The sequence below is a fragment of the Haliotis rufescens genome, unplaced genomic scaffold, assembly GCF_023055435.1.
Source record: "Haliotis rufescens isolate VD_foot unplaced genomic scaffold, xgHalRufe1.0.p SCAF_8, whole genome shotgun sequence".
Classification (NCBI taxonomy): Eukaryota; Metazoa; Mollusca; class Gastropoda; order Lepetellida; family Haliotidae; genus Haliotis; species Haliotis rufescens.
Genome location: NW_025964372.1, coordinates 44,323,326 through 44,336,516, shown reverse-complemented (window position 1 = coordinate 44,336,516; position 13,191 = coordinate 44,323,326). Strand labels below are relative to the sequence as shown.

The 13,191-nt window shown below is 43.3% G+C and overlaps 1 protein-coding gene across 2 annotated transcripts in view; it reads right to left on the bottom strand.

Annotated features, from left to right (window-relative positions):
• Nucleotides 1-949: 949 nt before the first annotated feature.
• Nucleotides 950-13,191, bottom strand: part of LOC124151955 (ADAMTS-like protein 2) — a 28,394-nt gene continuing 16,152 nt past the window's right edge. The window contains exons 8-18 of one of the 2 annotated variants that reach the window (XM_046524664.2): nt 11,506-11,672; nt 10,421-11,408; nt 10,077-10,142; nt 9,438-9,536; nt 9,030-9,156; nt 6,882-7,092; nt 5,987-6,142; nt 4,912-5,070; nt 3,931-4,110; nt 3,022-3,157; nt 950-2,110 (exon numbers count right to left, since the gene is read on the bottom strand). In XM_046524664.2, the coding sequence (XP_046380620.2) occupies nt 1,995-2,110; nt 3,022-3,157; nt 3,931-4,110; nt 4,912-5,070; nt 5,987-6,142; nt 6,882-7,092; nt 9,030-9,156; nt 9,438-9,536; nt 10,077-10,142; nt 10,421-11,408; nt 11,506-11,672 (2,405 nt within the window). In that variant the 3' untranslated portion in view covers nt 950-1,994. The remainder of the gene's footprint in view (nt 2,111-3,021; nt 3,158-3,930; nt 4,111-4,911; nt 5,071-5,986; nt 6,143-6,881; nt 7,093-9,029; nt 9,157-9,437; nt 9,537-10,076; nt 10,143-10,420; nt 11,409-11,505; nt 11,673-13,191) is intronic. The other variant, XM_046524665.2, reaches the window with a different exon arrangement.

Sequence of the window (13,191 nt, the reverse complement as noted above, 5' to 3'; positions counted from 1 at the left end):
CTAATACAGGATATTTACCATCCCCAAACACACAAGCGTGATAACCTCTTTATCATATAATGTCATTCTTTAATTCTGTGCTTCAAAATCGCTTTCCCTCTCTCACATACATAACCGAAACATTGCGAGTTTTTCTGGAATGCGCGCATTAATATTTATTACGTCACAGGGTAAGTGATGTGTCAGTCGGACAGTGACAGTACCCAATATAGTTCCAACTGAAATCTGTTTCTTATACAGTGGCGAAGCAACATATATGCAAAACAACAATTGTTTTTAATTGCCTTTCGCGGCAATCCATCTGTCTGTCCGCTAGAGTAACTGCCCTTTGTCAAAGGGAAGCTACTCTAACCCTAGTCTATGAGACGTCACGGCCACGGTCAGTCGTTGTTGACAGTCGGTCTGTCCTGTCATAACGTTAAGAAGTGTAGTCAGATGTACACACAGCGACAAAACGAAACAAGGTAACAATTCAAACATATTTCGGACAAATCCAACTATTTTAATTTGTGGAGAAGGTTTCAAGCCGCAGAGGTCTACAAGCACAGATATGGCTACTGATCCCGCTTGGCTAGGCCTCGTGCCCTCGAAAAATTGTTTCGAAATTTATATCTCTAAAGTTGCCCAAACTTATAAAATGCCTTAGCTACGTCACAGTTAGAGACTGAATTTCAGTATATTAGACTTTTCTTTTGATAATGATAGCAATTATCCCTGTAGTTTATCCAGATTCCCGATGGTTAATTCTGACTCGATCCCCGAATGATGAGGGCGACGCCATGTTTGTTTATAAACAGTGAAAGTAGTCCCTACTTGACCTTTGATATTTGCATCTCTATCTGCATATGACCCCAACGGATATCATTTTTATCCGTTGGCTTTATCCTGCCGAGAAACCTACCCATTATATGATAAATGTTGATACCCAGTTCAACCACGGTGGCATGTAGAAGATCGAGTATTTGCCAGACACTCCAGTGGTTGGTAGCTTGAGTAAAGATCAAACCCCAATTTGTGGCCACCCGAGTCCCATTTCAGTCGGAACTCACAAGCACATGCTACAGGGGATCTAGTCAGCTCACACACACACACACACACACACACACACGCACACTCACTCACACTTTGCACGTCCGGCCATGGGCCATTTAAGCGTAGATACCTACCGAAAACACACTAATCATACAATTGTTTTATTTCTATCAGTTACAAAAGACGTTACTCTTAGAGTCAAACCTCCAGTCGTCACTTCTACCAGTGTCATAGCTAAATTTCACACAAAGAATACAGAGGGCTAATAATATGGCAGTAGTTAATGTAAATAATCACTTAATGATTAAACAAGCTATAGTAGGTGAAATGTTAACGTGTTCAGTTGCCGTACACACATCCTGTCATAGCCTCGTGGTATCTCGGTGTCATGATTATTATATGGAGGGTTGTAAACTCGAGACAATAAATCAGAGACGTACTTAAAATGACTTATTGTTATGTCACGTGTGATTGTCTAGACACGAGGAGGTAAGTACTTCAGATAGTTTCCGCCATATGTCGCTGTCTCGTCAGAGGACTATTTTCAAACTGAAATGCGTGTTCAACGGTAACGACAGCGCTGACTTGTTGATTCTAACTACTTTATTCACTGGTGCTGGTATCCTTATGGAGTATGAGTGAGTTTGATTTTACGCCGCTTTTAGCAATATTCAAGAACATCACGGCGGGGACACCAACAATGAGCTTCACACATTGTTCCCATGTCGGGAATCGAACCCGGGTCTTCGGCGGGACGAGCGAACGCATTAACCACTAGGCTACCAGACCGCCACTCCTTATGGAGAAAGTACCGAATATGCAAGTGAAATAATAAAGATGTTTACATTCATAAGTCAACTCTTTCTTTCAAAGTGTCACTTATAAATAGTGTGCGCAACAGGAGCACCGTGTCTTTCATGATTTTGTCCGGTGTCTGAAACGAGTCCTCCATCAGTGCCTGACTAAGGGTGCATGGAGCATGTTTCGCAGCAAGCTTTTCTGTAGTACTTGTGAGAACAGAGTTTGGCAGAAACCACCAGGTGGCACTGCGTCTCGCCGTCATCCTCACATCTTATCTCTGAAACAGAAAATAAAATCTGTGTAGCCTTCTTGCTATGGAAGGGGGTGGTGTCATCTAAAGGTCGGCACACACTGAAGGTCAGAGCTGGTACATTTACCTACATCTATGCAGCACATTATAGCAACAGTTCAGGAAATAAGTCTTATATATAGAAGTATAGTCTGGAAGTTATTTTAAGGTACCGACGTTTACTACAATATCTGAAAAACTATTGGACTTACTCCAGTCAAAGTTGGTATGAGATTATTAAACAGTCATACATAACTGGATATTACATTTAAAGACAATCGGTGCATGAATAAAAAAATCTGTCTATTTATATAGGTGTAACAATTACATTGGACATTTATAGTGTATGTTTAATTGGGGTCAGTTGTACGTTACAGTATGACACTGGGAACCTTACAGCGCATGATTGATATGGAAATGCGTTAGTAGAATGCATGAAAGGTGATGCATCTTTCGTAGAAGACAGAAACAAACGAAAGCAAAACGAAGTTTCTGGGTCCATGATAATATACCCTGTGCGACAGAGCAGCACTCGGTAAATATCTTTTGGGGGCCGATCGAAAAAGTGTCTGCGCTGCTGGCGTGCTGCGTTAGTGAGATTTTCTAATGAAAAAACATTTTCGCGATTTTTATCAATAATCTTCTTCATTGTGACTCAATCCCCGACTTAAATCACCCAAGAGTGACTTGGGCCTTTGCTGAGATCGTTCTGCAGTGAGAGAATCTGACCACTCTAGAGTGTTTGAGCCAAGGCTCAGATCACTACACCTGAGCTTAGAGCACTCCACACCTAGGACTCGCTACAATCCTTTGTAAAACTACATGGCCATTTCTTTTCTTTGACACGTCACGGACCACATCAGTGTGAATAGTGTAGATACACGTATAAATTCCCTTACCCTTTTCGCATGGCTGGAGTTGACATCGTTCCCGTTCATCGGGTCGTATTTTAGCGTCGCACACTTCCGTATCCGGCCCTCCGTAGCATCTGACGTCACGGTACCGGAAACCGGTTGTGCCACACGATTCAGAACACTGGCAAAGAGGAAATAGACCGTAATGATAGGAAAAAAATCGTTAAACACATGATAACAGTTGAATCCAGTCCATGGCTATTCAGGGTAAAAATACGTCTGCAGTACCCATGCTTATACCTGGTCCCTGGTTGAAGGTGTGTCGTGTCCGGATGGTTGCAACGACAGCTGTTTGTCTGGGGGGGGCGTTGTACAAAGCGACCTTAGCGCTTAGGTGATCGTAACTCCCATATATTAACAAAGACTTACGACAGTCGTAGCGCTAAGGGTGTTTTGTACAACGGCACTCTGGTCCATAATATTTACAGGCTGCTGTGATATAGATGTAGGCATGTAGGGGCTACGAAAAGGGCTTTGCCTTATTTTTTCTGGCGCGTTCTGTACTTATATAGTTTTAAGACAGGCAGGTGCGTACAAAAAGTTGATTGTAGAGGTTTTCGGGAAGAGCATCTAATGTTTTTCGAAAATGAATACGACTTTTGGAATGTATACGAGAACACTTCAAGAGATATAGAGTGAACATTTCATCGAGAGCCGCGACTTGTTTACAGCTGAATTTTTCGAGAAGTTCGAAGACATCGGCTCTTTTGCTGAACTTCAGAAATTGACCACGTTCATGCCCCACGCGTGTAAATGTAAGTGAACAAAGGCTACAAGAAGTTATCAGTCATATGGAAGTCCGATACCCTTCATACGTTGTTAATACCCTTCGGAAACATAAACATCTAAGCAGACATTTTCTATGATACTTTTCAATTTTCAAAAGGGCCTCACCTCGGACCACTCTGTGGTGTACCAGGCTGCACCACATGGCGCGGTGCGACACCTGGTGGTGGTGGGGGGTCTGGCTTCCTCTATGCAGTACGAGTCCGGCCGGATGTGGAAGCTGCCCCTGCTGGTTGCGCCGCATACAACACGTCTCGTGGTGACCCCTCCACCACAGGTCACAGAACACTGTAAAACATTATTCCTGTAAGTGGTCTCAAACTGAAGCTACTTTGAAGCATTATTCGATCATGATTCATGAATGTGAATGAAGAATGGGTTTACGTCAAACCGTGCGTGATACAAACAGTGTTTTCGGAACCTTTCAACATGACAATTAAATTCGTCATTGCCATTTCTACGCGGAAAGTACTTCACGTTTGTTTGCTGATATGCCACGTCGATTCCCATGTGGCCCACCAAAATGGAAATGAGCCAAAACTTCCCCGGTGCCGACCGTTGAAGATGATACTCACAAACGCAGGCGAGGTGCCGACACCCCAATCATAATAGGAGCCAATCTAGGATGATTCGACCCCCGCCACTAACCCACGATCCTGGCAGCTAAGAGACAACCTGCTTCTATACACATAAACATGGCAACATGTGCCTCCGAAATGATAACCGAAGAAAAGATTCGATATGTCTATGGATTATAGGGGATCCGTGCTGGGTCCGCATACCTGAATTATGATGACACTTGTGAGGCCACTGGTGGTTGGTCTAAATCACAGCAACGAGCAGATTTCTTCCCTTGCATGATGAGACCTCTGGTCACAAATTCGAATACCAGATTCGCCCTCATTAAGACCCTTGGTCCAGCGTGAGTATCACACAACTGGAAAAGGTCTAGCACCTGATCACTCTAGGATTGCCTCCCTTATGATGCTGCCTAATGTGATGTAAGTAAAATACTGCTCAAAGCCATATAACGCTGTTTACCCATTACCCTATCACGTTGTCGATGACATGTAAAACCTGCTAACCCACCTCTCCCCACTCCTGGGGCACCCACTTGTTCTGGCAGTGACCGCACGCGTGAACAGTGAGGGGTTTGGTATTGTAGTCGCACTTCCGGTCGTCAACCGCCCGGCCTTGGTTGTCCCGGCAATACACCTTCCGCTTCCGCACACCACACATGCCAGAACACTGAAACACGGACATCAATGGCGTGAGTTACGAACAATACATCAACACGTTTTTTACAGCCTCCGAGACGTTACCGTTAAGAATGCAAAAACATTCCGGATAGCATCTCAAACAACATTGGCTTCAAATTATCCACATAAAGTATTGCGTTTGTCCTCCCAACATGGGCCACATTTTATGGCTGCTAGAACATATACGAACAAAATAGGTGAGTGGGTCAGAACCAACATTTAAATCAGACATTTTTCTTCTTGAAGGTCGCGCCATGTGTACTCAGAGCGAACTTTGCCAAATCTCTGTAAGAATGAGTGGATTCTTGGGCCAGTCAGATGTCAGGTTTTTAAAATAGCTTCATTTCTTTACCATCTCTATTCGGAAATTTCTATTTTAACAAAAGACAACACACAACACAAAAGTTAATATTCCTTTGGTGGTGTATAACATCCACAATAAAACAATGGTGTGGCCTTAATCATTTACATTAGGAACATGCTGTTTAACTTCGTATTCGAGATATTGAAATCAGAATTGCTGGTCCGAATGTTTCACTCAGTCATAACGAAAAGAAGCCTCGACTTCCTATGAAGGAGTTGTCAGATCTCACAAAGATATATTGGGTCAAAAAGAAACGATACATTTCTTGAAGAGATTTTGCATAACACAGTAATGGAGAGAATAACTGCGACTACTGGGAAGGGAGTTTACTATTGTTACAGTAACAAGACAGTATTCGCTATCAAAGCAGTTCCGAGAGATAGGAGACCATGTAATTCATATAAAAGCTATTTATTAATTAATCAAAATAAAGAATACGAGCAAATCAAAATCGAGCTAAGAAATTGTTTTCGGTTGATGGAGCTCTAGCCGGTCGGGCTGCGAACAAAAAACTTATAACGTGTCGCCTCCAGTAACTCACAGACGACCAGGGCAATGTAAACCAGTGGTTGATGCACGGCTTGTTCCTGCAGGGCCTTCTGTCAGGGGGCCTCCGGCGTGTGCTGCACGTAGCCTCGTTTTCATTACTGCACCGGACGTGACGTAATTGAACACCATAGCCGCACTCTGTTGAACACTATGAAGCATGAACCCAATTTAGAATAAATATCATATTGAGTAAACCCACGTTATTTCGGGTGAAGCTTTTCTTGTGAAAATGTCAGTAATAACAAATAATAACCAAAGAAACTCCTTTACATTACACATAGACATGTAGGACAAAAATCGTCCGGAAGGGGGACTATCGGGGTTTCAATTTTGGTTATACGTAGGTGCGTGCACACCACACTGACACCCCTATAGTCTCGCCTCCGGACGATTCGATATACCAAGGGACGGGCCTCACCAGTAGGTTATCATCAACGATCTGGTTTGTTTTTCTGTTTTGCTTTTGTCTGTTGTTTAACGCCGCACTCAGCAACATTCAAGCTATACGACGGCGGTCTGTAAATATTCGAGTCTGGACCAGACAGTTCAGTGATTGATACTATGAGCATCGATCCACGCCATTGGGATACGATGACATACAACAACCAAGTCAGTGGGCCTGACCACCAGGTCCCGTTAGTCGCCTCTTAGGACAAGCATAGTCGCTTTTTTAGGTAAGCATGGGTTGCTGAAGACCTATCCTACCCTGGATCTTCACGGGTCTTATGGATGTACTTGGATATATTGATACGCCCTGTTCCTTTTTCCCTCAGTCTATGGTAGAAATCGCAAGTGTAACCTACGTATAACCAAACTTGTCCGATATGAACCATTTGTCGTTAACAGTTAACAGTTTACAGCATGTAGTCAATATTAATATCCCATACCTCTTCCCATGCTGATATTTCCCATTGTGGAACACAACTTCTCAGCTTACGACAGGTGCGAACTGTTTGGGGCTTGTCAGCGGGCTTGCATGCGAAGTCTCGCACAGTGCTGTCAAATCCGGGCGCCATCATCTGCCAACATCGCGCGGTCCTTTCCTGGCGTCCCTCCCCGCAACTCTCCGAGCACTCGCTCCACAACCCCGCCACCCACCTGGAACAGTCAAAATACCCGTGTCATTGTTTATCCTAACATGAATGTTACAGTCAGTTTCTTTGCCTTTATAGCATCTTTCGGTATGAAATGAGAACGACACAGCCGACACCTCGCAGAAGTTACCACGAACTCCTTCAAATGTAGTCATCGAGTGTCACACACGCACACACACGCGCACACACACACGCACACACACACGCACACACACATTAAGCTGACACGCTGCGATATAATTGTAATACTGTAAAACGGCGTTAAACCCAACTCACTCACTCACTTTAACTCGACATAACCCTACTGGCACCACCAGCGCTAATTACAGGCAGTATACACTGTCGACTGTTTCACAAGGCCGTTTGTCTATGTAAAGTGTTGGCGTGTCGATCGTCTCACTGAAGTATTCCATTGCCAAAGCTTCTCGAATTTGTATACAGAATGTACGCCTGTGTATACAAATCCTAGAAGTATTGACGAGTTCTCTCATCTCTATGAATTCTCTCATCTTCCATGAAAGAATCTTCGTTTGGTATTTTATTAATTTAGTGAGGGGGTGACTATGGTTTTACTACACTTTTTGCTATATTCCATCAATATTAGGGCTGCAGACACCAGAAATGGGTTTCGCTCATTTACCCATGGGGGGAATCGAACCCGGGTCTTCGGCTTGAGGAGCGAACGCTTTAACCACTAGGATACCCCACCGCCCATATAAATAGAAATATACAGCTATGTTTAGTAAATGTTGACATATATCAACGTTGTTCCATTTGGAGCATATCTACAACAGTATGAACATTTAAGTTATGCATGTTTGAAATGGATAAAAAATTTGAAATAAAGAACAACACAATCATTTGCATCGATGCCAGTGGTAGTCAAAATCTGATGGGTTACGTTGAAATAACTTTGTCAATTTTATTCAATGTTTATCATTCATGATATATTATGTGTGTGCTTCGTGTGCTTCGTTTCCGAATTTCAACAAATATTTATATGCAATTTTATTTTTAGCTTGGCTTGCAAAATATGAGATATTTGATGACTGTTGTCTTAGAGTGAGTGAGTGATGTGAGGTGATCTGCTTCACATCGGGCTTTCCTCCCACATTAAGCTGACACGCCGCGATATAACTGTAATACTGTTAAAAGCGGCGTTAAACCCAACTCACTCACTCACTCTGAACCTATCCTTGTGGATTTATCAATAGAGTGGTGGGGGATTTTAGAGACGCTTCAGTGTGGTGTTTCTAGTGTATCCGTCACTATAAACCGACGATGAGTGGATGAGCGGTTTTGTGCCTCGTGTAGCAGTATTTCCGCAGTATCAGGACTAAAGATACCAGAGAGACAGATTATACACACACGCGTGACGAGGCAACGCTTAAACCTCTAGAACATCCCACCGCCGATAATCGTAATACCGATATGTCTGTTGGAAAATCGTGAATAATTCTGAACTGTAAATGAGTGTGTCGGTGTCAGTATGGGTTGGATTTAACCTCGTTTTGAACAGTGTTTCAGTTATAACACGGCTGGTCAGATATTGTGGGATATCCCGCAGTTGTGCAGGTCTTTGACGTTCACAACAAGCATGGGTATGGTTCTGAAAAACTAAGGGTGATCGGCGACGGCGAAGGGACGCCAGTCTACACTGCGAATCGCAGCGACTGAGACCACTTGACCATCCGCGTAGGATACATACATGTATGTTGACCTTATATTTGACAGGAACAAATTGATACAACATGTAACGAGACGTGTTCACCAGTTTAATAATGAGGCTTTATTAGTGAGTTGGCGTTGATCTTTGATTGGATACCAATCTGAGTGGTAAAGGGAAATGTTATATATATATATATGGGTGAGATACAATGAGATATATTGTCTCGAACTGCTTACAAGTCGCTGTTGTGACAGCCATCAAAGACCGTTTACCTGGGTTTACAGGTTCTGCCTGCGCATGCGTGGTGGGACGGCGGCGGCTTCGTTTGGCCGTTGCAGAACCTGTCATCTACCCTCTCGCCCGTGCGTTGATAACAGCTGAAAAACGTCACCGTGGTCCCTGCAATACGGATGGTTATACACCGGCTACATGAGTAGTTATACATAGTGGTCCCTGCTCTACAGACAGTTATATATGGCTGTATGGATGATAATACACAGTGGGCCCTACAAAATAGATGGAAGTGTAGAGAGGAGTAACAATACACTACTTTAGAGCTTTTCTCATAGTTAGAACCGTCATTTACACAATCTATAGTTTCAATATGCCAGTTACTGGTGATACTAATATTTATTTAGTTCATTAAATATATATTGGTATCAAATAAATGAAAACTGCACCTATTTCGCACGTGGAAGTACAGGGCGTGACGTCATTGGCTCGCCAGATGAATCTGTCTTCTTTCTTTCTCTTCCTTCCCCGGCCTCGACGTCTTCTCTCTGACAACAGCAACGGCCGACTAAAACCTCCAAACTGGGTCATCAATATCTCCTATTAGCCGAACGTCATGGCTAACGCTAAGTTCACATATTTGTCAAAAATAAGTTATAAATCTAGGATTGTGTTTTAATGTATAATCAGAATTAACCTCATGAATACAACAATCACGTTTTCATCACAAATGCTCTAACTGCAAACGATTTCGTCAAGATTTATTATCTGATGAAGCAAATGTAAATATTGAAACACCCTAAAAGGTTCCCCTTAAGTTAATGTTGTTCGACGCCGCAGTCAGCAATATTCTAGCTATAGCACGGCGGCCTGTAAATAATGTCATGTGTGACAGGCAGCCAGTGGTGGACATCTTGAGCAACTATCCACGCCGTCGGGGCACGTTGACACACAAACAACAAGATCACACAGTTTAACCACCCAATCCTTATTAGTCGGGTCTTACGACAAGCGTCGGCTTCTGGTACCCATTCCACCACGGGGATTCCCCCAAAGCTCCGTTATACTAGTCAAAAGGTGGCAATTACCTGCCTTCTCGGGTTTTCTGGTCGCGACTTGAATTGACAGGCCAACCTGAAGGTCTGGGCTTTCCCCTGAAAATAGTCCCATTAAACTAAGATGTGTCTTGTGTTCGAGAGTTGTACACGTTCAAGGCGACTTCCCGTTAACTATCATAATATCTCTATCTTATAACGAAATTCCCTCTACCGACTTACACAACCCAGACTTGTATCATGCGTTTAAGCTTCAAGTCAGATATTTAATTAAATAAATCATCGTGAGAAAGTGTTCTGTCTCCATCTCTTAAAAGTCAAATACATATTCCATCAAGTAGATATGTACATTTCAAAACCTCTGTAACATGGCATACCTTCTGAAGAATTGGATCCCAGTGTTCTGCTTGCAATGCTGAGGTCCTCCTTGGATGCCCTGGGGTCTTCGTCAGGCATGTAGGTGGGTATAGCTGCTTCCACGGGAGACCGCCTTGAGGGATTCACCACAGATACGTTTTCAAATGGCATTAGTACTTCGTCAGTTGGTTGTGGTGTAGTTGATATCTTTGTTTTCGTAAAGTTGACAAACCCGGTCGTCAGCACGGTGGTAGCTACCACTGTGTCGCTACCGTTCACGGCTGTACCAGGAGAGACCGGCGTTAATGTGATTGGTTCCACACTTTGAATCGTTCTGGTGGTAGCCGGCTTCAAAGTCGACTTTGCACTTCTTTCATCAGTTTTATAACCTTGAGAAGGCTCTGTGTTATTTTGCTTCATTACCATAAATCCTCTGGGCCAAGCTTCGGTACCTTTCTTCTGAGCAATGTTTGAAAACGGACGCGTTTTCTTTGCCCTATTTCCTGAGGAACGTGAAACGTTTTTAAAAATACCCATCTTGGAATAAACAGTCTTTACACTTTCTTTCCTTCTCGACGGCTTTCTTCTACCCGCAGGTTTATGTACCCTACGGCGATGCGCCGATCTTGAAAATGATTTCCGCCGACCAGATTTCGCAGGGCCCCGTCCTCTCATTCTATGAAACGTTCCAAATGTTCTTCCCACGCGTCTTCTGTGATAACTCTTGCCATGAGGTACCTTGCCTTGGATGACAGCATGTTTCCTTTGGCAGGATGGCTGAACTGTAGACGTGGCCAGAGCCACAATAGGCGTGGGGTTGGCGAGTGATTTATGTCCCGCCATGCCCCTCCCCGATACCACGTGGTTGTACAGGAGAGACTGCCATGGGTAGCTGGGGTCGGGATTATCGAGGCCGGCCCTGACGACCCCCTGGGTAGTTTTTGTTTTAGTATTATGGATAGTGTATTCATACCACAAGGATACCCTACTAGGCTGTCTGGAATGACCCTGAAAGTAAAGTCAAATACATGTAAGTCAACATTCATGCTATTAAAGATTAAACCGAACCACAATAATGAGCTGTGTCTACATCTACCATGCGTACCATGACAATAAGGGTATCGTTCAGAGGCCCTTCAGCTCTGATATTCTTCACTCCCATGCTAGGGTGGTAGTAGTATACCACAGTGCCAGCCACTAGCTTCGTATCTGTTGAGTGACCTCGCCCACTGCGGCCGTTGATGGACACCGTGCCCTGAGCGTTCTTCAGAGCTGTACATAGAAGAGAGTAAGTGAGTGAGTTATTTACGCCGCATCCACCCCAGCCTGTAAATAATCTAGGCTTGGCCAGGCAAACCGGTGGATGATATCATGAGCAACGATCCACGCCGTCCCGACACGATGACACATAGCGAAGTCACAACAATCAGCTTCCTGTGCATCAGTCAGCTCATACGGCAGCCATGGGAACTAATGTCATATTCTGCCACGGAACCCCACTGAGCGTGAACCGATAGTAAAGTATATATTTAACGTCATTTGATTCTAATCGTTCAAATGAAAATGCCCGTTTAAATCGAATTGATGGAGATTTTCTTGCTTCAAAGTCTCATTGAATAGTGTTATATAATTTGTATGACACAATAATATTGGCCTCGAACAGAATACAGCAATAACTTCGTTCATATTTCAAAACATTTGTACAACCCGTCAACACCTGGGTTAGAATTTATCTTCACCAACCCATGTTTGTCGTAAAGGCAACTATGCTTGTCGGAAGAGGCGACTAACGGGAACGGGTGGTCAGGCTAGGTGACGTGGTTGATGCATGTCATCGTATCCCAAATGCGTGGATCGATGCTCATGATGTCAATCACTGGATTGTCTGGTCCAGGCTCGATTACCGACCACCGTCATGTAGCTGGAATATTGCTGAGTGCGACGTCAAACAACATGTATGATAAGACATATTTTGTGCTTAGTACAAGTAATCAGAAAGGTAATTCAAAAGCATTGAATTGTGTAAATATTGGCAGAGGCGGATTTCTATAGAATTTTAAAAAAGGCTTTACACTGAGTGTTTATCATATCAGCTCGAATAAGATCTAATAGCTCTCATGCTTAGGTTATCAATCGTGTGATCCTAGTAGTAGTTGTTGTAGTAGTAGTAGTAGTAGTAGTAGTAGTAGTGGTAGTAGTAGTTGGGTTTGTAGTAGTATTAATAGTATTAGTAGCAGTAGTAGTAGTGGTGGTGGTGGTAGTGGTAGTGGTGGGGGTAGTTGTTGTAGTCGTGATGGTGGTGTTAGTAGTAGGGTTAGTAGTTGTAGTAGTAGTAGTAATAGCAGTAGTGGTAGCAGCAGCAGCAGTAGTAGAAGTAGAGGTAGTAGTAGTGAGTGTAGTACTTGTGAGAGTAGTAGTAGTAGTAGTAGTGGTAGTAGAAGTAGTAGTGTGGTTAGTAGTAGAGGTAGTAGTAGTGAGAGTAGTAGTAGTAGTAGTAGTTGTTGTAGTAGTAGTGTGGTTAGTAGTAGAGGTAGTAGTAGTGAGAGAAGTAGTGGTAGTAGTAGTAGTGGTAGTAGTAGTAGTAGAAGTAGTAGTGTGGTTAGTAGTAGAGGTAGTAGTAGTGAGTGTAGTACTTGTGAGAGTAGTAGTAGTAGTAGTTGTAGTAGTAGTAGTAGTAGAAGTAGTAGTGTGGTTAATAGTAGAGGTAGTAGTAGTGAGAGTAGTAGTAGTAGTAGTAGTAGTTGTTGTAGTAGTAGTGTGGTTAGTAGTAGAGGTAGTAGTAGTGAGAGAA